A 27,497-nucleotide genomic window follows, 5' to 3' on the forward strand; every position below is an offset into this window, starting at 1 on the left:
TTAATTTCCTGGCTGCTGGTGCCAAGACTGTTGACTGTGTAGTCAAGCAAACTAAAGCTGTGTACAATCTCAATCTCTTCACCATCCATCCTGATGCTGCCAATTGGTCCAGTGGTGAGAATCTTTGTCTTCTTGACATTGAGCCTCAATCACTGCATTGAAATAGATGGGGGAGAGAACTGTTTAGGAGGAATACATGATTCGGTATTATTGTCATTACAAGAGTTCAGAATAAAAGCTGCATAGTGGAGTGGACTAGGGGACTGGGGAAAATTATATAACAATGAAATAATTTTCCCCCTCCACTTTTCAAAGAGAAGAGCCAACTGGGGGGGGGGCAGGGATGAGCAGGGAGGAAAGTTTGCAGCAATGAATGAATGGAAATCCAAAGTCTCTGTAAACTTTCATTAAAATAAATTTTTAAAGAAGAAAAAGCAGAGAGTGTTGTGTGCATCTTTTGGGGCTAGGAATTCCTATATCAATCAGACTGAGACCTATACAAGAGCTACACCAGAAAACTAATTCTTGAATGATTTGATCAGCACACAGATTGAATAGGTATAGAGAAAGGATGCAACAACCCGACTGCACACTCTTCTTGATTTTAAACCATATAGTGTTCTCTTGTTTTGTTTGGACAACAGCTTTTTGTCTTTGTAAAGATTTCACATGAGCACAATTAAATGTTCTAAGATTCCCATCCTTCTCAATGTTAGCCATAATTTGTTATGATCCACAGTGAGAGGCCTTTTCCTAGACAATTTTAAAAAAGTAAATATTTTTCCTGGAATTTTCTGATTTCAGCCCAAACTTATTTAATATTAGTAACGGCTTGTTACATATCCTATCTTGAACCCAGCTAAAATTTCTGGCAGTTCTCCATTGATGTGCTGTTTTAGACACTTTTAAATAATCTTCAGCAACAATAACTTCTTGCTGAATGGGGGCAATGTTGGAAGGCTGGTTTTGGTTTTCTGTAAAAGGTCTGAAGGAAGAGCATTATTTTCATGTTTTGGTTTTTTTTAAAAATAAATTTTTTATTTTATACTGGTTTACTTACAAAATTTGTATTCACATCAGATCTTTCCCCTTTCCTTTATGCACCCTTCTCTCCACTCATCAAATTGTGCGACACTATGATTAAGCCCCTCCCCTCCCCTCCCCTCCCGTCCTCACCCCTCTGCTCTCCTTCCTCCCTTGGATCTTCCTCCCTTTTCTATAATAATGTTCTTATATAGTATTTGTCCTTATGGGACTGAGTTAGTTCACTCAGCATAATGCTCTCTAGTCCCTCCCAGGTTAGGTAGTAATTTACAAAGTCATTGCTCCTGTGTGCTGAATAGTACTAACACTATTTCTTGTCTATCTGTCTGTCTGTGTCTTCTCTTTCTTTTGCAGCATTGTGTTAATCATTAATTTTGCCTTCATCTACCTTAGCATATGTATATTAAATATTTAGTGATTATTATTCCCGTCTACCTCCCTTTTTATCCATGGTAACAATCCAAGAATGATTCTTTCTGTGTGTAAACTTTTCCTTGTTATTAAATGCCACTGAATCAACTGTGACTTATAGCAACCCTATGAACAACCGAATTGAATCCTCCACTATCCTGTTATGTCTTCCTAATCTCTGTCAGGCGTAAGCCCATTGCCGTAGTTACTGTGTCAGTCCATTTCCTTGAGAACCTTCCTCTCTTTTGTTGACTCTCTACCTTTCCCAGTCTTTTTCCTCAGACTGACCCCTTCTAACAAATACAAAGAAGATGTGACAAATTTTCATGATCCCTCCCTGTAGGGAGCTTCCTGGTTGCACTTCCTCCAAGGCAGACTTTTTTATTCTTTTGGCAGTTCATGGTATATTCAGGACTCTTCCAATACCACAATTCAAAGGATTTGATTCTTCAGTCTTCCTTATTGATTGTTTAACTTTGTGATGTCTAGGAAGTGATTGAAAATATCTTAACTTACATTAGGCACATCGTAGTCTTTGAGGAAAACCTTCTCTCAGCTTTTTATAGGCTTTCTGGTGGCATCCTAATAAAAAGTCAGGAAATCAGAGACATACTGCATTGGGAAAGTCTGCAATTAGGGGCCTCTCCAAATTTTCTTTTTAATTGAATTTTTAATGAAAGCTTATAGAGAACTTGGATTTCCATCCATTCATTGTTGCACATTTTCCTCCCTGCCCCCTCCAGTTCACTTTTCTCTTTGAAAAAAAAATTCTTTCATTGTTGTACAATCCCCACAGCCCCCACCCCAGACCACTATACTATGCAGCTCTTATTCTGGACTGTTGTCATGCAAATAATACTTAATCATATATTCCTTTTAGATAGTTCTCTCCCTTGTCTGTTTCAATGCCATGTATATTACTTATCCCCACTTTTCTTAGTTTCCCCCAAACTCCCATTTCAGTCCTGTTTTATAACAGTGGCATTATGTAGTATTTGTTCTTTCGTGACTGAGATATTTTACTCAGCATAATGTCCTCCAGGGTCACCCATCTTGTGCCATTTGGGTTTCAAATGCCATAATGGAACAATCGTTCCATAGGTGTGCCAAACACCATAATGGCTACCCACTGTGGGCAATGTTTGGTGGAGTTCCCAGATTGATTCAAGATTGACTGAAGTTTGGAAGTAGGAGTGGTATTCACTTCCTAAACACCACATACTTCAGGAAACTATGAACTTGGAGAAATAACGACAGTTTTAGAAAGGCTTCAGGCCTTCTGTTTATCTATCTATCTACCTATCTATCCCTTGTATTTAAAAGTCAGTTGGGCCCAAGGGTCTAGTGTTATTTTATTTTGGAGGAACATTCTTCTAAGCTGTACAGAACTCCTCTGTACAGCTCTGAGGTAATCCGGGGTTGCTGTAATGTTGAACCTTGTGCCATTAGGGGGGTCTAATGCCAAAACAGCTGTTCATGGTGGACAGTGTTTGGTGGAGGTCCCTGTTTAAGACAGGTTTGGAAGCAGGTGTGGCATCCTCTTCCTAAATTGCATGTCTCTGAAAACAATGAACTTGGAGAAATGATGATAATTATAGAAAGACTTCAGGCCTTTTGTGTGTAGAGTCGCTATGAGTCACGCTCGACTCGACGGCAATAAACAACAAATAACAGCAATAATATTCCCAGTAGAGGAATTGCTGGGTCAAATGGTATTTCCATTTCCAACTTTTTGAGAAAGCCCATACCACCTTCCATAGTGGTTGCAGCATTCCAAGCTCCCACCAACAGTGAATAGAGGTTCCAGTTTCTCCACAACCTCATCAGCATTTGTTGTTTCCTACTCTGTTGAATTTTGTTATTCTTACTGGGGAGAAATGATATCTCATAGTTGTTTTGATTTGCATGGCAGTTAGAGCTAGGGCTTTTGAACATTTCTTCATGTGTTTGTTAGCCATCTGAATGTCTCCTTTGGTGAAGTGTTTATTCATATCCTGTGCCCACTTTTCAATTGGGTTGTTTACCTTTATTTTGTTGTGGTGCTCTCCAAATTTTTGAGGAGCAATGATGTTAGTTTTAGGATTCAGGTATATTGATCCACATCATGATCTTTTCAGTCACTTGCTATGTTGCTTAGAGCTGGACAATGAATAAAGATGACAGAAGAACTGATGCCTTTGAACTATGGTGTTGGAGACGAGTACTGAATATGCCATGGTCTGCCAAAAGAACAGACAGGTATGTCTTGGAGAAGGTGCAGCCAGAGTACTCCTTGGAGGCAGGGATGACAAAGCTTTATTTCACATACTTTGGGCATGTTCCTAAGAGAGACTATTCCTTGAAGAAGGACATCATGCTTGGAAAGGTGGAAAGATGGCTAAAGAGAAGAAAACCCTCAACCAGGTGGACTGCAGCAATGGATTCGAGTATGTCAGGGATTATAAGGATGGCACAAGACCAGTCAGGGTTCAGATTGTAGGGTTGCTCTGAGTTGTATTCAACTTGACAGCATCTAACAACAAAACAATGGGTGGTTTAGTTTATCAGTTGTGCAGCCAAGTCAAAGGCAGTCATTTGGAATTTATCAGCTGCTTTGTGGGAGAAAGATGGGCACCTCTTCTCGTGTGATTATTGCCATTGAAAACAAGCACCAGGGTCAGTTATGAGTTGGTGCCAACTCAATGGCAAAAAGGTTGCTTTTAGCTTTTTCTAATAGTGGGTCGGGGCCCAAGGGAATATTGCCAGGCACTTGATTATAGGGGAATGTCATCTTTCTGAACCCTGGAAGTTTATGGAGAGCAAGAGAAACATCATACCTATCTTGTTAGGCAGCCACTTATGTGGTGACTGTTTTATTCCTAAGTTCCCACAAGGAACAAAAAGCTGCTTGCAAAAATTCATAATGTGCAACAATGAATGAATGAAAACCCAAAATCTCTGTAAATGTTCATTAAAATTAAAAAAATTTAATAATAATAAAAAATTCATAATGGTTGTACAGTGTCAGATACATTCAAGATTTACCACTCCCTCTCTTTATTTGATGTTTTATTTTAATTTTTTCTTTCCGTCAGTGTTTGAACTACTTTTTATCAGGGCCCCAGGATTAACATTTGTATTTGTTATCTTTATTTTCTTCTGACATAGGGTCTAGGCTGTCTCGTGTACCATTTTGCTTGAAACCAGGTAAACGTTTGTGAGTGCATCTGACCAAATATACCCATCCTCCATTTAGAACCAGGGAACACTGGCGGACTAGTGGTAAAGAATTGTGCTGCCAAACCAAAGGCATGTGGTTCAAATGCACCAGCTGCTCTGCAGGAGAAAGATGGTCAATCTCCTCTTGTGCAATTTACAGCCTCTGAGAAGTCACTGGAATGTCCGTTCAGATTCGATGGTACACAACAACAACAACATTTCAGAATGGTGAGTCTTACCTTCTAGGGGTCTGATTTTTTGTGCAAGAGTTTGCTAAGTTTGAGAAGTTGTCCATCTCTGAGATTCTACTAAGTTCACAATGAGCCTTCAGCACAAATTGCTTCCAGCTAGAGGAGATAGCAGTCTTAAAAAGCTGCTTCAAGCTGTTTCTGACGTCACTCCTTCTTTAAATTGTTAACTGTCTGACCTGAGCCTGTCATTTTCTCTCTTCAATGAATTGACAGTATCCAGCAACAGGAAACTAATTCTATAGTCCTTTAAATTACTGTTTCCTCTACATGACACAAGCCATTGTAAACCCTTTTAACGCTATCCAAATTCAATTTACCACAGGTGAGTGTCATAGTAATAGCACTGTCCAGCCTGTCAGGTGCTAAGGACACTGAACTTACCATCAGTAATGACTGTTGTTGCTGTTGGCTGCCTTGGATCAGCCCCAATTCATGGCAACTTCATGTCTTACACTGTAGAACTGCTCCATAAGGGTTTTTTTGGTAATAATCTGCACACAAGTAGTTCTCTAGGCCTTTTTTCCCCTTCAAATTTTGCTGTATCTTTTCAACATTTGATTTTTTTTAAATTTTATATCCCATCTCCATACCTTTTCAACCTATATGCAGAACAAATTATCTGGGAGGCTGGGCTCTATGAGGAGGAATATGGCATCAGGATTGGAGGAAGACTCATCAACAACCTGTGTTATGCAGATGACACAATCTTGGATGCTGAAACTGAGGAGGACCTGGAGCACTTGCTGCAGAGGGTCAAGGACTGTAGCCTTCAGTATGGATTGAAGCTCAACATCAAGAAAACAGAGATTCTCACTACTAGGGCAATTAGCAGCATCATGATGGATGGTGAAGAGAGTGAGATTGTTAACAGCTTTAGTTTGCTTGGCCCCACAATCAACACTCTTGGTACAAGCAGCTCAGAATTCAAGAGACAAATTGCATTGTGAAAGTCTGCTGTCAAGGACATCTCCAGAGTACTGAAGAGCAATGATGTGAGTCTGGAGACTAAGGTGTGCCTGATCCAAGCCATGGTTTTTGCAGTTACGTGCTATGTATCAGAAAGCTGGACAATAACTAGGGATGATAGAGGATAATTGATGCCTTTGAGCTGTGGTACTGGAGAAGAGTATTAAATATACCACGGACTGCCAGGAGATGAAACAGGTTGATCCTGGAGAGGGTGAAACCAGGCTGCTCCTTGGAGGCAAGGATTCTGAAACTCTGTGTGACATACTTTGGACATGTTGCAAGGAGGGACCAGTCCTTGGAGAGAGACATTATGCTTGGGAAGATTGAGGAATAGCACAGGAGGGGAGGACTTTCAATGAGATGGATTGATTCAGTGACTGGAATAATGGGGGTAGGTGTGTTGAAGACAGTAAGGTTGGTTCAGGAGCAGGGTTCAGAGCAGTTGTACTTAGGGCTGCTATGAGTCGCAAGCAACTCAACGACACATAACAACAAAACAACATATTGATTTGCTTACATAGTTGGTATACATTGTATCTCACACTATCTTTCATTCACATTGTGTGTCACATAATCATTGCCATTCATTATATTTTATAAAATATTCATCATTGAACTATGTCCTGTCTTTCCAGATCCCTGCTCTAGGCCTTTCTTAAATTGCACTGCTGGTGAGTCCCAAACACCTTTGGGTTAGCAGCTCATCACAAACTAATGCTATGTGGTATTGAGTTGATTCTGATTCATAGTGATCCTCAGGACATCAGCAATGATATCCCTGGTGCCATGGCCTCACCTAAATCCTGCATGCATTTCTGGCAGTTCCCTATCTATGTACTGCTCTAGCCATTTTTTAATGATCTTCAGCAGTATTCTGCTTGCATGTAATGTTAATGATATTGTTCAATAGTTTCTATATTTTGTTGGATCGCCTTTCTTGGGAATGGTAACAAATGTGGATCTCTTCCAATCCATTGATCAGACAGCCATCCTCCAAATATCCTAGCATAGACTGGTGAACATATCCAGACATGTATCTGTTAATTCAGTCTGTTAAGTTGATTGATATCCCATCAATTCCTGGGGCCTACATGTGGAATGCAAGGAATTACACTAATTAAAGCAATGCCTACACCTCTCTGGGTTTGAATCCATCAGATGAGAAGTCTTCTTCCATGAGATTTACAGCCTCATTAAACCACTGAAGGGTTAGCTGGGAGCATTTCAAACCTGATGGCAATGAATGGTGAATGAGTTTAGGTTTTTTCTTAGCCTTTGAGCGACTGTTTTTTATTGGCTAATTTTCAGAAGTAAATCACCAGGACTGCCCTTTGGTAAGTTCTGCTGTAACATGACCAGCAGATATGATCTTGCTTGTATTTGAAACTTCAGTGTCATAGCCTCTGGTACCATAGCAATATACAAACCATCACAATATTCAGTCAGTTTTAGTTATAGTAACAGCCCTAAAATCCAACTCCATGGCAATAAGAAGGAATCTCCTTGCTGACTCATGTCCAGATATTTCAGCCCTTCAGTTTCCATTCCAATTGGTCTTTCTCTGACTGTTAATGAATTCAAATTACTGAGAAAGAGAATCTGATTGACTCCGCTAGCCTTATACTGGTTTCTTGATACCCTGAAGGAAGACTCAACTATCTTACTATCTTATTGGTTCTGCAGTAAAGAAAACATTTCACAGATTTTTTAAATGCTTCATCCTCTCAGTCAAAAAGATAAGATGGACAGATAGAGGTAGGAAGCACGGAACTCTAGATGGACTGAATGGCTGATGAAGTACTTTGAGCTTGGAGTATGTCTGCGTTTGTGTTCATATGGTAACTACTCAGCTATTCCTGCTCCCCTACTAGGCTTTTGCCTGATTTGTTTTGTTTTCTTTTTCTAAATAGTAGCTTTATTTAGGTAGAACGCACATACCATAAAATTTACCTGTTTAAATCATACAATTTAGTGGGTTTTAGGTCTACTCAGAGTTGTGTAAACATCATTACTAAATTAAAAAAACTTACCCTTTTTGAAATTTTTGTTTTCGGCTATCTACTGACATTGTCAGATTAAGTCTTTTATCTGTTTGAACCTAGTTAGGTGTAGTGACTTTAAAGTTGGAGTTACATTGCTTCACTATCTGAACCCATTACAGGTCTGTTTCTAATGACTTGTTTCTGCTAAACGGTCAGTCATTGTACAGGGGGAATGATTTGCATATTTGCTAATTACTTTACAGCTTGGGTATCTGTATTCTTGCTCGCTTTTCTGTCAACTTGTTGTACTGGTGATATGATCTCTATATTGGTAATTATTTTCTACCTTGGGCATCTGCATTCTTTGCTTCTTTATAATCCTCATGAAACCTGTCTATATCAGGCTTTTATTTGTGATGGTTGACTCATTGAAGTCTCAACCCAAAGAACATGATTTTACCTGATTTCTTCAAGCTGCCCATGGTCGACCTTGAAGCCAATCCCTGTGTTCTTAGTGAGCCGTAGGGGACTTGCCAGCTCAGCTTCACGTTTGTTAGCTCCACATCTGGGGTCAGCAAATGTTCCTGCAATAAACACTGAAATTGCCTTCCTAGGACTCCCTCCATGTCCCTTGGATCTGGATATGGTAATTATTCACTCTTTTAGTTCTCGTCTAACTCCAAGAAAATGATTTTAATATTTTTATCTAGCTTTTCCAGTTGTCTTCTGTATTAGGATTAGTTTGACTTTCATAATCTGCTCATCATTGGAAGTTCTTTTAGTTTTATTTATAATCCTTCTGAGACCTGTCAATGCCTCCAATATCGTGGTGGGTTAACGTACACCCAATTGGCAGCCCACAAACCCAGTGTTTTCTTTGAATATCCAGTTTTCCCCTTCACATTATCAATACCCTTTTATAGCACAAGAAATCCAGTCTAGGTGTCTCAGATGAGGCTCCAGTCTGATGTCCCAGGGTCAGCTGTACAGTCTTATACTCTGCCCTCATGGAGTTTACATTTCCTTCCTGGAGATTTTAAACCTGTGTAGGTCACTGAATATTCACTTGCCTGGTCCTTCTCAGTTAGTCTCTCGAATTATTAAGGGCATGAATTCAAGTTTCTGTCTAATCAAACTCTTCCCAAGCCTTCTCACTTATGGGAAAAAAGTTCAGTCGTAACCTGACATGCCTGACTGTGCCTGTTGTTTCTGTCCATCTTTCCAGCCTCTGGAACCTAAGTCATTCACACTTGGCTATATATCTCACTTTCTTAATGTATGTGTTGTGCACATACTAGTTTGCCCTTCAAATCTTTACATCACTTCTGGGAAACGTCTGATTCTCCCAGGCTTTGTCATCCTGAATTGGCACTTTGTTTCCAGGTGTGTTTCTCACTGGAGCAAGCTGTGTGAAGGCAGTGTCAATGCCTTATTTACGTCAGCATCTCCACCTCTCGGTGTTTGAGAGGTGTCATTTTCTGTGGAATGATCTCATTTCCCCAGTTCTCTGCATCCTCTAATGCACTGGCATTTGCACCAGTCATGAGTTCCTTTCCCCAGGATATCTGGTCATGTCTCCAGCCCTTAACAGAAGGAGGCCTGCCAGCAGTTGCTTATTCACCTCCATCCCCCAGATAGCACTTAATGGCATTCCTCATTGACATAGATAATTGGTGACCAGAATGCTAAAACTGAGAACAATGAAGAAGAAATGGTAATTGCAAAGTACAGACTTGGTGACGGAAATGAGGCCTGAAATAGCATGATCAAATTTTGTATGTTCAATGATTTATTCCTCACAAATACCTTTCTTTAAAAAAAAACCATAAATGGGTCCCACCACTTGCCACTGCCCCAGGCCCGTGATGCTCGCCAAGCACTGAAGGGAGACCTGCTCTGCTCCGTCTGTGCGGCCTCGCCTGCTGCCTGCCCGCCTCCCTATGCCTCAGCTTCTCTGCCACTGCCTGCACCTGCAGTGGCGCCTCTGGAAACCCGCTCCAGTACCTGGACACAGACACTGACAGGCAGCCGCTGGGCTGCGTGGTGCTGGAGCTGAAGGTATATGTCATCCTAATGACAGCAGAAAACTATAGAGCCCCGTGTCCCCAAGAGAATGGTTGGAGAATGGTTTCGTCTACAAAGGCTCCACCTTCCCCAGGGTAATCCCATTCTTCACGTGTCAGGAGGGTGACCTCACAAATGACAATGGCACAGGTGGCAAGTCCATCTATGGGAGCCGCATTCCTGATGAGAAGCTCACACTAAGAATGTGGGACCCATTGTCCTGTTCACGGCGAATGCAGATCCCAGTATCAAGGGCTCTCAGTTCTTCATCTGCACCATGGGGACTAGCTGGACGACAAATGTCAAAGAGGGCATGGAGGTCATGAAGAAAAAATCTTTCAGCTCTAGGAGCAGGAAGACGTCCAAGAAGATTGTCATCATGGACCATGGCCAGCTGAAGTAGCCCGGGTGGGCCATGTGAGGGTGGCAGCAATGCTGGCACCCAGGTAACAACAGCTCTGGAAGCTCGGTGGCTCTGCCTGCTAGAGTTGCCTCCTGCCTGTCCATAACCACTGTGTTTGGGGAAAGTCTTACAGGAATCCCAGACTTCCACTTCCCTAGTGCCCACCTTCCTCCTGACCCACTTCCTCAACTCCGTGTCCACACTGAGTCCCCCACCCCTCAGCAAGCCTTGCCTTTGACCACATAAGCCAATTTCACTTGTGCCTTGGACACCAGTGAGAACATTTGGGAAAAACGTGTGCCTTCCCCTTGACCAAGGGAAAAGTCAGTTGCTTCAGAAAGACTCATAATACTGGTTTCATTTACTCAGCCTGTTCTGAAGAGTTCAACTAATAAGATGTAATTAGACATGAAGCTGTGATACTTCACTGTGCTGGGATGGGACCTGATTTGGTGGTTGGTTTTTGAAACAGAATTCTGGGCTTTGTATAGGAAGCACGGCCGAGACTTCTCTGCTGTACTGGGAACTGTGCTGGTTTGCTGCTGTCATTGAGAAGGGTGCATGCTGGTGGCAGCAGATGAGCCAGGGAACAAACCCAAAGTGAGCTGTGTCCAGTCACTGACAATCCGTGTTGACATGGCCCTGCCCATGTGCCATATTCTCTGGAGAAATAACCTTGTGTTTACTGGAGCCTTGATTTTTGAGAAATTAAATTTACTGATTACAAATGTGAAAAAAACCCCACCAAACCCAAAAAATCAACCCAAAACACAAATAGGCCAGTTAAAAGTAGGTCATCACAGGAAGTGGTTGGTCCTTGGGGAAGGTAGCATTGTTGTACATGAAAAAAAAAAATCCCCACAACCAACCAAAAAACCAAACACAAATGGTGACTTTACACATGGATCTCGCTTGATGGACTGCATAGGAATTGATTGACAACATATGTGGAGGGAATTGTTGGAAAAGCCCAATATCAGCAGGGAAAACCAGGCCAGGTGCTGACTGTGGAACAGACAATAAGAATAATTGCTTATGTGCAAGTTCAAATTGAGGTCAAAGAAAAATTAAAACAAGTCCAAAGAACAAACAAGAACCAAAATATGATCTTGATTCTGTCTCACCTGAACTTAAAAATCACATATATACACATATATTTTATACATACACACATGAATAAATGAGCCCTGCTTTCACAATAGTTAAGTGTTTGGCTGCTAACTAGAAGGTCAGCGGTTCTAATCTACCTACTGGCATCATGAAGGAAAAGACTTGCTAAGATGCTCCCATAAAAATTATAGCCCTGGAATCTTTATGAGGAAATTCTACTTCCTGATGACTGTAAGTTAACTATGAACTGGAATTGACTCAGGAGCAATGAAAATATATTATTGATGAGTATCACTGCTATTGTTTTAGCTGCTGTCAAGCCAATCCCAAGTACAACAGAATGAAATGTGGTCCTGTCTAGTATTAATATTCTGTAGCAATCTATAGGACTTTCATGGGCTAATTTTTGGAAGGAGATTGCCAGGTCTTTCTTCCTAATTTGGTTTGCTCTTGAAGTTCTGCTGAAACCTGTCCATCATGGTTTTTGAAATGCTGGTGGCAAGCTTCTATCATCACAGCAACATGCAAACCACCATATACAATATAATAAAGTGACAGATGGATGATGACTATGTATCACATGAAGTAATAAGATTTGACAATAGATCTAATAACTCATGATTTCAGTGTTGATGAAAATGGCATTTTCCACTATATGCAATAACTTCACCATAATATGAAATATCTGTTATTTCTATTGGTGGTGACATAATCACGTCAGCAGTTACTAACACTAGTTTGTTGTTTAGATTCATAAAGAGTTACTTAATTTCAGTGAAACATTACAAAATAAAAATATTTTTCCCCATCTAAGCATACACACACTCTAACCTCTGCTTATGTCTCTCTTGGTGTTGGTGGGGGAGAGTTTCATGGATTCCAGATTAAGAACAGTGTTTTAAAGTCATGAGTGATAAATTATTTTCAACAGGGAAGAAATAACTGGTGATGAAATGTTTGTGCCTTTTGATTAGTGTACAGTACTACTTCATTTTATTGCACTTCACTTAATTGCATTTCACAAATGTATTTTACAAATCGAAGGCGTGTGGCAACCCTGCATTGAGCAAGTGTTATCAGTGGCTTTTCTCCCCAACTGCACTTAGTGACTTCATGTTCCTATGCCACATTTTGGTAATTCTCACAATATTTCAGACTTTTCCATCACATTTAACAGACTACATTCACTCACTTATTGCCTTCAGTCAAACAACTCATATCTGACTCTTAAGCGGGTTTGTGGAGCCTGTAAATTGAACAGGAGATAACTTATCCGCTTTCTGTGGGGTAGCTGGAGGATTTGAAAGCTGGCCTATGGGTTGGCAGTGCAACTCCTTACTCATTAGATCGATAGAGTGATCAATAGAGCTCCCTTAATAGACTACAGCATAATGTTAACATAGTTTTGCTCTGGGGAAGCAAAACTGTTACATGATTCATTTAATTGCAATATTTGCTTTCTTGTGGTGATCCAGAATGGAACCTACAATGTCTCAAGGTATGCCTGTTATGGGCAGTGGGATGATGAGAAGGAGATGTGGTGAGGACATTTCTAGAAGGTCTGAGTGTAAATCTCACAGACATTGCTTCCTGGTATTGTGAAATTTGGCCTGATGTTTCAACATGTCTGGTGTCTATTCCCTCATCTATAACATGAGAATGTGATTCTTGTCTTAATTTTTGAAAGGATTCAAGTTAAAGTATGAAAATTTTAGGGGCCAATTGTGTACTTGTAATTAAAAAAGAATACTGTTAAATGTCTGTGGAACAGATACAAATTCACCTAGTACAGCTTCTTTCAGAATTGAAACCTCAAACTCTGTCCTGCTCTATGAACTGGGAGGCAGCAGTTCCTAAGGTTGTCAGCTCTTTCTCACCAGGCAAATGTGGGAAAATCTGTCCTGCTTTTCCCACTCCCACATTAAGTCCCCAAAATACAACCCAAGATGCAAAAACAGAGTTTCTTGCCTTATTTTATTAGAAGCATATTTACACTTCTACAGTTAACTTTGCAGAACATTTTACAAAAGTTCTTTAGAAACTTTAGAAGTGACATAAAAATAGCTACTATCCTTCATAAAGGGGAAATATAAGTTAGTTCTATTTACTCTGCTAAAAACGGACTGGAAATAAGAAAGAGTTCCACCTGTCCCTGACAGAAATGTTAGCACTGGACATGAGGAATACTGCATGGCCTTCACAGCAGTGGGAGCAGGAAGCATGGTGGCTCAGTGCTGAGGCTAGACCAGTCGAGCAGACTCTGTCCAGAAAGGTTCACCACCTTGAGCAGCAAAGAAGCAACTCCTGGAAAGGCATTCCATGGAAATGACCAGCCAAACAAGGGAATGATGGTAGCTCCCCTGAATCATGAAGCTGGCATTTCAGCTAAAACTCACCCTCACACCCCAGGTTGCAAAACAAAATAACACAGACAAGTCCCAAGATCAGCCTCACTGTTGGAACTGGCTTATGGTCTGCCTTTACACTAGTGGCTCACAGTGCCTGAGCGTCTGTGCAACAGATGAATATAAGACAGATCTTGATTAACTTCTTCCATTTGGTTGATGCTTGGAAAATGTCACTCATCTGCTACCCAAAAGGTTGGTGGTTCAATGTTACCAGCCATACCTTGGGAGAAATATGAGGAATATGCTTCTGGAAAAAGAGTAACAGCCTTTAAAATGTATGGGACAGTTCTACTCTGTACTACAAGGTTGTGAGTCAGAAGCCACTTGGTGACAGTGAAATTGGGACAAATACTGAAGCAGGCAAGCTGAATGCTCATTAACCTCAGAGAACGCCCCCTGAGAGCACCACAACTGCTAATCGAAGACTTGGAGACTCCAAGTCCCCAGATTCCCTTTTCTTTGTTTCCCAGGGATCCAGTTACAACCAATGCTAAGAAAACTTCCTGAGAGCTGCAACAGAAAGACAAAACATTGACCTTAACCTTTAGGAATGAAGGAAAAAAGTCCCGTTTGGGTGGTCCAGCCACTCTATTACCAGCAAAGTAGTACCTAGCCTCATGATTCCTAAAAATTATCATGAGGGAGGCGGGTTTTGTGTGTGTCTTTTAAGGCAAGTATCTTCTTGAAGATCCTGAAGATGCTGCCAGGAGGGAGCAGTCCTTATCATACTTGGAAGAGTAGAGGGTCAGCACAGGAAAGGACGACCTTGGGTGAGATGGACTGACAGAGTGACTAGGGTAATAGTCACCTGTGGACAGGTGGGTCAGGGATGGTGCAGTTGGCTCAGGATAGGACAGGGTTCTGACAGCAAATACAACAACATCTTCCTGAAGAAGCCATACATTTTCAATTTGTCTCAATGGACAATGAGAAATCAAGGGGGAAAGGTTTTCCTTGTAAATCAACCAAATGCTGGTTCAAGCAGTTCTTTGTATTAAGTCAGACACACTCTGTGTCCTGGGGAGATGAGAATCTGTGGGGGCCAAATGAGTAGTCTGCATGTGCAACATCTTATCGGAGAGACAGAACCTTTGCTCTGCTGTGTCTTTGCAGGAGGGGTGAAGGGTTGCAGAGTGGGGTGGAGAATGTACTCAGGTTTCTGCCATTGCTTTCCTGAAGATAAATTCAAGTGACAACCAGTCTGCCTCTCAAATATAACACCATGCTTTTGAACTAGGAGGGGCACAGTACAGAGGGAAAGAGCTTTCCTGAATCTCCTGTGGACAGGTGCGTGTGAGATGGGAGTCAACAGCACAGTGAAGAGTTTATCTCCAGAGAATGCTGTGTGGGGGCCAAAATGCAACTAGAGTGTGGCTTGTGCCTCCTCTCTGCCTCAAGTGCCAATGCCTACTTTTCTCCATACCAACTTCTCTATGCAAAAATACCTAGTAGCCCAGGCTCAGGTGGCAAATGTGTTCCCACCACCTGTGCACAGGAGACCTGGAGAGAGACAGGCCTGGTAGATGTCAAGGGGCTGTGTGTGTGTGTGTGTGTGTGTTCCTCAAGCAGGATGCTAGATACCTGAGACCAGCAGAACAAACATTACAGGTCTCCCTCCTGAATTCCTTTTCTCAATTAGAAGGCAAACAAACAAGGGTCAGGAGGGACAAGGTGCTCCTGAGCCACTGGCTGTAGGCTGGGCTCCTGCAGGAACTAAAATGGTTGCTGGGGTCCAGAATTGTGGCTGACCCTCTGCAGGAAAGGACCTAAACCACTAGGATTTAAATCTGGATAAGATGACTTCAGCAGTAGCACTCTGGCCCCATAGACAGTGGATCTGGTGTTTTGGCAAACAGGAGGGACCTTGAGGCCACAGAACACCCACTCCTTCTGGACCCTGACTCTACCAGTAGGCATTAGGGTCAGAACTCAATGGAAGAGATGTCCCCCTCCAGGAGTACATGAGCATCAGGGATTCTGTGACAAGTGTGCTGGCCACAGCCGGGCAATGCAAGGGCAAGGGGTTGGATTCGTGCTGGCACAGAAGCAAGAGAAAGGTCCTGAGTTACTTGTTCACAGAGAATGGGAGGGCCCTGAGGCCCAGCCACCCTGCCAGCCACAGTCCCAGGTGGCTGTTAAGAAGCATCTGCAGAGCTGTAGGGGAAGAACTTGGTGGTCTTGTTTGGGGTAGGAGGGTTCAGAGACTCTGCTTCCACACTTAGTTTGAAGAACATCTCCTGCTCCCATTTCTTCTGGTTCAGATCTTCTTCCAGAGCCTAGGACAGAGAGAGGAAAAATAAACACTAGAGGGGTCCAGACAGTTGGAAACCACAATCTCGTTCCACTCCCCTGAAATTCCACCAGGTCACAGTGATGGAAATTAGTGTAACCCCAAAGTCTTCTCCTGTATGCTTACACCTTGTTCCCTCTGATGCCTCAGCCTCACACATCCTGTATCAGTCCTAATAGTGAACGAGCTAACACTCCTATTTCCCTATTATCCAGGTTAACTGATGCCCTCCCAAGAGGGGCACTCACTTGGACCATACAGAAGTGACAGAGGAAAGGGAAAAAATGGCCCTCTCCTTGAAAATCTCCAGAAATTTCTCTTCTAAGTCTTTTTTAAATTAAATTTTTTTTTCAAATCTCTTCTATGCACACCCATGTTTATCACAGCTTTGCTCACAATAGCAAGGCGTTGGAAACAACCTAAGTGCCCATCAACAAACGAATGGATAGAGAAGCTGTGGTATATTCACACAATGGAATACTATGCTGCATTGAAAAACAAGGAACTCATGCAATATTATTCAAAATGGTTGACCATGGAGGACATTATGCTGAGTGAAGTATCTCGGTCACAAAAGGACAAATACTGCATGGTGCCAGTGTTGTAAAACAGGACTGACACTGAGGTTAGGGGGAGCCTGAGAAAGATGGGTCCAATAATGTACCTTGCATTGAAACTGATGAAGGAGAAAACTGTTTAAAAGGGATATGTGATTAGGTATTGTTGTCATGACAGGAGTCCAGAGCAAAGGCTGCATAATAGAGTGGAGCTGGGGGAGGGTTTGTAAAACAATTAAATTTTTCTTTTACTTTTCCAAGAGGGTAGTGTACTAGGGGGGAGGGTTTGGAGAGGAGAAAAGTGCAACAATGAATGAATGGAAATCCAAAGTCTCTGTAAATTTTCATTGAAATTAATAATAAATTAAAAAAGAAAAAAATAAAGTTGTTCAATAAAAAAACAACAACAAAACCTCTTCTAAGCCTTAAAAAAAACCAAACAGAAAACCGGTTGCCGATTCTAGCGGTGGCCCCATGTGGCACAGAGGGGACTGTGCACCACAGGGTTTTCTTGGCTGTGTTCTTTCCAGCAGCAGCTCACCAGGCCTTCTTCCACACTACCACTGGATGGATGTCACTTGCCAATCACTTTGTTAAAGGTCAAGGACTGACCACTGGTCTCCCAGGGACTTCCTAGCAGTGGGGTCCCAGTCATCCCTTTTTCTTTCCAGTGGCCACGACCCGGAAAATGAGTGCCACTTGGTTCTTCCTCCTGCACACTCACATCCACAGAGGGATTTCCTTTGTACTGTGGCCTACAGCTTCAGGAGGTGCCGACCTAGATGAGGTGGAGGAGAGGGCAAAGCATGCGCAAATTTAAAGACAGTCGGATTAATAAGAGAACTCCAGAGATAGAAAAGGAAGAGAGCTTTAACAGCAAGTGGGTTAGAGGCATCAGCATCACACAGTGATTCCTAACCAGAAACACCTAGGAGGCTGCTGATTTTTTTCCACACTGGTGTGCCTTTGCAGCACCTCAGAGACTCTGCTTCTGGAGTTCTGTGGTAGGATCACCCCACCTCATCCATTCCACCTATCATCAAGTTGATTCTACTCATGGTGATCCCATGTGTGTCAGCGAAACTGTTCCGCAACGTTTTCAATGGCTGAGTTGTTAGAAGATTTGGGTGGACTCAAACCTCCAACCTTCTGGTTGGCAGCTGGGTGTGTTAATCATCTGAAGGCCCTAGGGGTTCTGTGACAAGAGCACAGGTCTTCATATTGTAAAGGTTCCTCAGGTAACTGAAGGGCCATCTATGTGATAATCACCACGGGTGTGTCCTCTGGGCACAGTGTGAGTTTAAGGAGATAAATTGGATCTGACCAGAACGAGGAATCCTGAGACTTGCTCTGAATTAATTCCCTAAATACATACTTGTTGAATGTCCTCAGAGCCCCAGAACCTCTTGGAAGAAATATGAGACATAAGGCATTGCTGAGAGGGAACCAGATCGTTTAATTTCAAACTCCCAGGACATGCCAAGGGCATGGAACCCCCAGGTAAGAGAACCAACTAAGCATTTATTTCCTGATGCTAGAGATGCCCTATGCCAGAAAAGCATTACTGATTTGAATATCAGGTATAAAAAGTCTCAGCAGACAGACTGTGGTTACAGAAACCAATGAGCATGAGCTCCATGCCAGCAGGAAGCTACGGGACCCTGGCCAGCTTCCAGCCAGAAAGCTCCATTAGCACAGGGAGAGAAACCTAAACTCAAGGTCTTCCAAGGCTATTACACCACTAAGGTGGACGGTGGCCTCCTGTTGGAGCCACAGCTGTAGCAAGCTGGGCTGACGCATAAAAGGAGAATGAGCTTGAGGATGTCAGGGCACATGAGACATACACATGATTAAAGACAGCTCAAAAGAGGAGTCCCTGAGGGGCACAAATGGTTAAGTGCTCCACTATTAGCCCAAAGATTGGCGTTTTGAACCCACTAAAGGTACTCTGAAAGGAAAAGGCCTGGTAATTTGCTTCCTAAAGGTCACGCCAAAGAAAATCCTATGGTGCAGTATTTTACTGGCCACACGCATGAGTTAAATCGGCTTGTTAACAACTAACAAGAAGTCAGAGACTGTAGGAGAAGCTAAAACATGAGCCTGCCCTTGGGCTGCAGGGTGGGCTGGCAGCCTTTTAAAAGTCTTATACAATACCAATATTATCACGCCACAGTTGGGGCACAGGGAAGTATGATGGCTTACCTAATGTCCCCAAACTGGAGACTAGCAAAAATTCCAAAGAAAACCATCAGACAGGTGAATGAGTTCTCCTCACCTCTCTGGTGCCATCCTAGTCCAAGACCAAGACTACTGCAACCAGTTCCTTCCTGCTTCCCTGGCTTCTGCCATGGCTCCTCCACAGACATTCTTCACGCAGCCAGCCAGGCAGGCCTAACCCCGTGACCCTCCTGCATAGAGCAAGTCTACTGGAGCTATTTTAACAGCAGCATGTGACAAATCCTTGTGTCACGTTTTGGTAATTCTTCCAATATTGATAGCTTCTTTTTTTTTTAGCAGAATTAATAAAGTTTATTTCGAGTTTGAACCCGGGCTCCCGCGTGCTGACACAGCAGCATCCACCGGAGAGCCTGATAACTTCTTCATAGTGCTATTGCACACTTTATAGTACAGAGAGTTTAACACAATGCCTCACTCTTTTAAATCGACGACCGTGCTTAGAAGCACATTTTGCCGTCATTTGCGGCAAGTTAAAGATAACTTGGGGGCAGGGGGCGGGGGGATTCATTTGACTGGTTTATGGCAGTGGTCTGGAGCTGTGTCGGCAGGATCTCCCAGGTACGCCTTTGCAGGTACATAAAAACAGTGTTACACAACCACCATCACTGTTTCTAAAATATCACCCCAAACAGAAACTCAGTATCCTTTAACTAATACCTCCCTTATCACTTCCCTCAGGCCTCTGGTAATCTCTAATCCGATTTCTGTCTCTACATGCTTGCCTGTTGGAGGCATTTCATCTAAGTGGAGCTGTACAATATTTGGCCTTTTATATCTGGCTTGTTTCACTTAAGCATAATGTTTTCAAGGTTCATCTAGGTTGTATCATTATCACAACTTCATTTCTTTCTATGGCTGGATATATTCCATTCTGTGTATAAACTACATATTGCTGGGTACCACAGAGTCAGAACTGACCCAGGGCTGACCCTCTGGCAGGTTTTCAGAGGCAGTTAATGACACAGGAGGAGATTGCCCATCCTTCGCCCATGGAGCGGCTGGTGGCCTGGAACTGCGAGCCTTCGGGATTATAGCACAGCTTCTTGCCAGTAGGCCACCACAGCTCACATTGCTTATCCAAATTCATCTGCTGACAGACATGTGGTTATCTCTATTTTCTGGCTACTGAGAATAGTGTTGTAACGAACATGAATCCTGGTGGACCAGAGAGAGCCTTTTTAAAACTCTAAGTCAGATCATGCCATATCAGCTCAGAACCCTCCACTGACTCCCACTGAGTAAAATCAGAGGCTCCTGCTACTTCTCTGACTTCATTTCCTCTCTCTTACCCCTCAGCATCCTTGATGCTGCCTTGAATGTGACAAGGGCAACACTTTTCTGTGTTGGGAATCCTTCCCCTCGTTATCTGCTTGGTTCCCTTTCTCAGGTTCAGCAGGTGTTTGCTCAGATGCCCCCTCCCTGTGTCCTCCTGCCACATGATGACATAAGCATAGACAGGACACTGTGATATGCTCAAGGATGGCTATGTGCATGTGAGGCTCCTGGGAACCACTGACTTCAGGTATCCAGAGTTCAATCCTCAAGTGAGGTCTTAGTGGGTGAGAGAGACAACATATCTCTTTCACTTTCCTGATTTTTCTCCTGAGCACTGGGCACTATCTGATAGATATTTGTTCACTGTTGGCCTCCCTTCACTAGGAACTTTGTTCCCTGCCATTATTGCTCATGCCTAAAACAGAATGAGGTACTTGGTATTATGTCTCAATATATTTGTTGCTCAAATGAATGACAAGAACAAATGAATGAACAAGCTAATGATGGCACACAATGATTAAAACTGTGTGCTAAATCGCCTAACTGGGGCCAGTATAGGGAGCTGTCAGAGAAGGCACTCACATGCCCTAGGGGGGTGGGAGTTGCCCAGAGTCCAGAAGATCAGCAGAGCTGGCCAAGCACAGGCTGGTGGGTACAGAACTCCTGGCAAAGGGAACAGCCCGGGCAAAAGTCCACTAGGAAACAAGGACTGCACACACACAGCACAGTATGGAGAACTATTTGGGTACTAAAGCCTACTTGGGACATGAATAGTTAATAATTCTCAAAAGGCAGTCTGTGGACCTCTGATGGTCTCTGAGATGCTTTCAGCGGGGAAGAGAGGGCCAGGACTATATTCAAAACACAAAGACGTTATTTGACCTTTTCACAATTCTGACACGGTACTAAAACAATGGTGGGTAAAAGTTCCAGAGTTTTATCCATTATTCAATACATTAATAAACATCAATGTAGATAATGGATTTAGTTACGTTAGTTAATTTAGATAATGGCACCAAGTTGTAGGAGAGGTTTTCTTTTGTAACCACCATGCACTTATTAGGGAACACAAAACTAGTTTGATATTTGTGATGAAATAGCACAAATAACAACTCTTATTATTAAGGCTTTTAAGAACATTCCTATTAAGTCTTAACTACAATGGCACATCTGTCTAATATCCTGTGTGATAAAAGACAGGAAGTGCACATGGCATGCACTTGTGCTGAGCACAGATGACGATTGTCCAGAGAGAACCATCTGTGATGTTGGGTGAGCTTGGAGCTGGATGAGCGTCTTTTTCCAGATCATCATTTTTACTTAGAAGAATGACTGGCAGAAATACTGAGTATGTGGCAGACATTTCATCCATGAAAACGAACACCGCATTTTCCTTCAGGAAAAGAACTAACCCAGTATTTATTGCCAAAATGTGAGCTTTCAAACAAAAGATGGTAACTTCAGAAAATTCCACCCCAGGAGAGTAATAGCTTCTCTACGTTTAAAGCTTTTTCTTATGAGATGAGATTGGTGGTGTTACCAATAGATGTGCTATTTTTTAAATACTGTGTAATGGAAGGTACTAGCATCTGGAAGATCTCCAGGCCATTGTGAACCAGTATTATCAAATGGCCAATGTGTGATGTTATAAGGTCATGGGTGAAAGTTCTATTCAAGTAGAAAGCATGGAAGTCAGTGTTCACCAGGGAAAGGATCTAAGAATTAAGAATCAATGCCTGTTCACTCCGCAGAGCGTTGATTTGCCACTGATGGAGGTCTTTGTCCTTTAAAATTTCAAAAAAGTAATTCACTTTGGGAATGTGGATTGCCAAATATATGAAATTTTACAATCAGCAGCCTGCTCGTCTCTGCTTTCTCTTTTAGGTCAGACCTTCTGACTGAATCCCAGGCGACTGCTCCTATGTATATTATGTACCAGGCAGCTTCTTATACTTTGGCTCCTTTCACTTAGCACAATACATTTACATCATCCAAGCTGATGAATGTGTGGATAGTTTGTTCCTTTTTCATGCTGTGTAGTATTCCAATGCCTGGCCACACATATGGAGAAGAGTACTGAATATCCCTTGGATTGCCAAAAGAACATATATCTTAGTTCTCTAAGATAAAGCCAGGGTGCTTCCTGGAGACAAGAGATGGTGAAATGTTGTCTCACATACTTCAGGCATGCTGGTACAAGGGGCTATTCCCTGGAAAGGGGCATCATGCTTGGAAAGGCGAAGGTCAGTGAAAGAGAGGAAGACCCTCAACAAGATGGATTGACAAAAGTGATGGCAGCAATGGGTTTGACTATGTCAGAGATAATGAGGATGGCACAGGATAGGACAGAGTTCAGATCTGTTGTTTTTGGGGTTGTTATGAGTTGTACTCAATGGCGCATAGCAACAACAGCTATATATCAGCTGTGTAGTCACCATTTCATTTATCTTTTATTTTTTTTGGAGGTGGTTTTTGTGTATGTATTCACCATTTAAAGTACATTTGGATTTCCAGTTGTTATTAATAATGCTGATAAAAACAAATAAAAAGTTACAATCAAAATGCAAGCTTAATACTTTTTTTTTTTTAGTGGTTGTAATCTTTTGGAAGATCACCAGTTCTTTCTTCTGATTTGTCTCTTGGTGGATTCAAACCACTAACTTTTAGATCAGTAACCACATTCTTAACCAAGGATTTTAGCACGGCCTATGAGTTCAGTGTGAATAGTTTACTGTTTTGGGCTCCACACTGCAAACGCAGTTAACCTTGAAGAAACTACCACAAAGGAAGAAAAAAACTCCACAAACAAAACCCTCAAGAAATCTCATCGTAGAGTTTTGGTGCACTATAGAGAAAGATACCCATAATCATTCTAAAAAAGGCTACACGAATATTCCCTTTTCTCAACACACATCTCTGTGAGGCCAGATTTTCTTTATATACTTCAATTAAAATAAAAAATACAACAGCTGTCCTTGTTTAAACTAAAGATGGAATAGATTTGCTAAATGTGAAACAATGCCACTCTTTTCATTTGTTTTGGAAAAACTAATAATTTTTTACAAACATGTGTTATTTATCTAAACGTGTCATGGCTCGATTATTCTCTTAGTTTACATTTATAATATGGTAAATACCCACAGACGAAAGGTCTTTGAGGATGTCAATGACTTTGAGGAGTAAGGGGGCTGAAGACCTAGTGTACGGAGCCTAGGTTAAGAAGGTGGTTCGGGTAAACAGGTGAGAAGCAATGAGTCCTTATTGGAAGAGGGTATCACTGAGGAAGGAAATGGAGCAAAGTGACCGGCACATGGTAGAAGGAGGAAGGGGAAGATGAAGGAACTGAATGTATCACTCAGTGGTTACTTGGCATCCAGGTACATGGAGGTGCCATTTAACAAGACATGGAAGCTGGAGAAGGAGCCGTAGGAAAAGATAAGAACTATTTTATGGCTGCTACAAGGTAGGAATCTAGAAAAAGAAGGGCATCTAAGATGTCACAGGCCAACCTGTGGCCAGGCACAGCACAGAGTCCACCAGCCTAGACCTGGTTACCTTTTTGCGTGGCCGAAGCTTATCCCGCCATTCCTTCAGCGTCTGGTTATGACTCTCGTCCAGTGCCTTCAGTTTCTGGGTTTCGTGCTCCACCAAGAGGTGACATTTTTCATTCTGGAACAAATCCCAGGCAGGACAGGTGAGAAAATCAGAAGGCCGGGCACTGAGGGTTGAGAGACATCTATCATCATGTAGCCATGAAGGCATCAACATGAAAGAATCATTCCTTTCTTCTCCTCAACCACAAGCCCCAAACGTATATGAAGCTAAACTCAGGTAACTATACCTGCAATGAGCAGTACCTGGAGAATAGTCCAGAGCAAGAATGTTAACAGCACTTATCAACTTTGGGGGGAGGGTATTTATAGGAATTTTTACTTTCCCTTTCTGGGATCTCCACAGAGTTTTGAATTTTTCAAAATGAATAGATACCACTTTGAGTTAGTGCAATTCTCTAAGGCCTCAGCTACCAGAATTCCCTATGGATCTTATTTTAATAGAACAAAAAAAGATCAGCAATAAACCCAAATTTATGTGTTGTTCATAGAGTTATGGATCATACTCATTTCAATGGCAGCTATCAACAACAAAAATTCCATGTCACATAGGCAACTACACACACTGGTTTACTGTCTGCCATTTATTGTTGGCTTTCTCTATCATTAAGCAATACTCTCCCTGTACAATCTAGAACTTGTTCTCTACCCTCACTTAACATTACATTGTAAATATTTCTCCAAACAGTCAACACCCTTTGTTTGTTGTTGTTGTTATGTGCTTGCGACTCATAGCGACCCTGTGTACAAGAGCCCTAAACGCTGCTCTATCCTGTGCCAACCTTGCCATCTCCGACACATTCATTCCCACCACTCCACTCTCAGAATCAGTCCATCTCATCAAAGGTCTTCCTCTCCTGCGCCGTCCCTCCACTCTCCCAAACATGATGTCTCTCTCCAAGGATCAGTCAGTCCCTCCTTGCAACATGCCCAAAGTATGTCAGACGAAGCTGCAGAATCCTTGACTCCAAGAAGCATTCCGGCTTCATCCCCTCCAAGACAAACCTGTTTGTTCTCCTTGCAGTCCATAGTGTATTCAATACTCTTCTCCAGCACCACAGCTCAAAGGCATCAATTCTCTATCATCCCTAGTCACTGTCCCCCACCCCAATAATTTTTATTCTGAGTTTCAAGACATACTGGTCTAGTCAGGAGTAATATTCACAATGGCAGCGAGTACCTGTGACATGCCAGGAGCTGTGCTTGGCACTTTCTATCGGTTCTCTCAGGTACTCCTTACACAGATCCTATGGGCAGGGATGAGAAAAGCTAATAAAAATTACACCATGACAAACAGAATAACCCTTGACTGGAAGACTTCAGTGCCTGTAACATGTCCTTCATTCTTTCTTGCTTTTCCAGCACTGGCCAGATGGGTTGGACAGCCTGGATAGCTTCGTCACACCCGCAAAAGGTTTGATTTGGCCTCCTCTCCTAATTCTGACAATACCTGGATCCGCCACTAGGGGGCTCTGGGGACGCGTTCCTGAGGCCAGGTCATTACAGGTGTGCTGCAAACCGGAGTCAAGAAACTTAAAGGGTTCTCCAATGACATTCATGATTCTGCCCAAGGTTTCAGGACCAACAGGAATTCTGATTGGTGCTCCAGAATCCAGGGCCTTCTGGCCTCTAACCAAACAATGGTCCTCTCACCCAAATGCTGGCTTACTCCAAGACTAGTCTGGTATCCCTGCCCTGCCCTTCCAAGGCATTTTTAGGCCCTCGTCAAACTGGATGTCCACCACTGCCCTGATGACTGCCACCATGTGCCCAATGGTGGCACCTGTCTTTGGTGCAGGAGACGGGTTGGGCCTCATAGTTTCTGCCGGGCTGCAGCACTGCAGGGGCGGCCCACAACAAGAGCTGAGTTTGGGGCAGCGAAATTGAAGGGCCAAGACCCCGTAAGGCCCTGGAGGCCGAAGCAGCTGCCACACAGCCCACAAGCCCCTACATGGTGGGGTCTAGAATGTGACTGGAGAACCCACTGATGAGAGAGGCCATCAGAATGAAACAATTTGCTCCTATTCACGCGGCGGCAGCCCCTGAGTTCATAGAGATGAGTGTTGAGCGGGAAATTCTGGTTACTGGTATCAAGGTTGTGGATCTGCCAGGTCCCTATGCCAAGGGTGGCAAAATTGGACTTTTTGGTACTTCTAGAGTTGGCAAGACTGTAGTGATGATAGAATTAATCAATACTGTTGCCAAAGCCCATAGTGGTGACTCTGTGTTTGCTGGTGTTGGTGAAAAGACCTGTAATGGCAATGATTTATACCACGTAATGATTGAGTCTAGTTTTATCAATGTGAAAGATGCTACCTCCAAGGTGGCACTGGTGTACGATCAAATGAATGAACCACCTGGTGCTTGGGCCGGAGTAACTTTGACTGGACTGACAGCAGGTGAACACCCTCAGAGACCAAGAAGGCCAAGATATACTTCTGTTTATTGATAACATCCTTCGCTTCACCCAGGCTGGCTCAGAGCTATCTGCCTTACTGGGCAGAATCCCTGCTATCAGCCCACCTTGGCTACTGATATGGGGACTATGCAGAAGAGAATCACCACCACTAAGAAAGGACCTATCACCTCTGTGCAGGCTATTCATGTGCCTGCTGGAGATCTGACTCCTCCTATTCCTGCTATGACCTTTGCCCATTTGGATGCTACCACTGTAGCATCCTGTCCTGTGCTATTTCTGAGCTGGGCATCTATCCAGCTGTGGATCTTCTAGATTCTACCTGCATCATGGACCCCAATATTGTTGCCAATGAACATTATGATGTTGCCCATGGGGTGGAAAAAAAAAACCACACCAAAACCAAAAAGAGCTACAGAACTACAAATCTCTCCACGACATTACTGCTATCCTGTGTATGGGTGAACTTCCTGAGGAAGATAAGTTGATTGTGTCTTGTGCACAGAAAAAAGTGAAAAGACAAGAAAAGTGTTTCTTGTCTCAGCCATTCCAAGCTGCTAAGATCTTCATGGGTTTATGGCGAAGCTGGTACCCTTGAAGGAGACCATCACAGGCTTTCAGCTGATTTTAACAGGTGAATATGACCACCTCCCAGAGCAAGCCTCCTATATCATGGGACACATTGGAGAAGTTGTGGCAAAAGAACATTCTTGAGGGGGTCCTTTGGTTGTCCATCCTGATTTTTATCTTCTTGCACCTAGTCGAAAAAGCTTTCATTTTCTGTGTAGACCACATGAAAATGAAAATGTGTTGTCTGATGAGCATTTAAAGTTTCCAATAAAATGTACATCCCTCAGGGAAAAAAAAAGAATCTCAGAGGGATCTGGGATCTCTAGAGGAAGCACGAGTTGTGTAGTTCACAGTGAGTGATGCTGTTAATCATTTACAGCCTTGGAAACCCAATGCAGGGTCAGTTGTTTCCCATTTGACAGCAATGAGAGAGAGAGAAAGAGAGAGATCTCTACAAGGAAAGCAGTCATCAAAGGGCTCCTTAATATCCAGGACACAATGATGACTGAAAATTTAGCTGCATGCTCACTGCCTGGCCCTGGACAAGGCATTTTCAGCTCCACTATTTTATTTTGAAATCTTTATCCAGTCAGGTTGCTCCTTGGAGGCAAGGAGTTTGAAACTCTGTCTCACATACTTTGGGCATGTTGTCAGGAGGGGCTAGTCCTTGGAGAAGGACGTCATGCTTGGAATGTTGTGG

General features: G+C 42.7%; 2 protein-coding genes and 1 pseudogene across 2 annotated transcripts in view; 2 read left to right on the forward strand and 1 right to left on the reverse strand.

The window, feature by feature from the left end:
- The window catches only part of LOC102875889 (23 kDa integral membrane protein-like), a 33,487-nt gene extending 23,165 nt beyond the window's left edge, over positions 1-10,322 (forward strand). The window contains exons 2-4 of the mRNA XM_006884424.1: positions 9,522-9,580; positions 9,832-9,971; positions 10,159-10,322. Coding sequence (XP_006884486.1) covers positions 9,522-9,580; positions 9,832-9,971; positions 10,159-10,322 — 363 coding nt within the window. The remainder of the gene's footprint in view (positions 1-9,521; positions 9,581-9,831; positions 9,972-10,158) is intronic.
- A 5,653-nt stretch (positions 10,323-15,975) lies between these two features.
- Positions 15,976-27,497, reverse strand: part of STK10 (serine/threonine kinase 10) — a 173,091-nt gene continuing 161,569 nt past the window's right edge. Inside the window, exons 18-19 of the mRNA XM_006884349.1 lie at positions 23,756-23,869; positions 15,976-16,116 (exon numbers count right to left, since the gene is read on the reverse strand). Coding sequence (XP_006884411.1) covers positions 15,976-16,116; positions 23,756-23,869 — 255 coding nt within the window. The remainder of the gene's footprint in view (positions 16,117-23,755; positions 23,870-27,497) is intronic.
- LOC102866977 lies at positions 24,978-26,941 on the forward strand (annotated as a pseudogene).

The sequence above is a fragment of the Elephantulus edwardii genome, unplaced genomic scaffold (genome assembly GCF_000299155.1).
Source record: "Elephantulus edwardii isolate Elephantulus edwardi_28Jun2011 unplaced genomic scaffold, EleEdw1.0 scaffold00033, whole genome shotgun sequence".
Classification (NCBI taxonomy): Eukaryota; Metazoa; Chordata; class Mammalia; order Macroscelidea; family Macroscelididae; genus Elephantulus; species Elephantulus edwardii.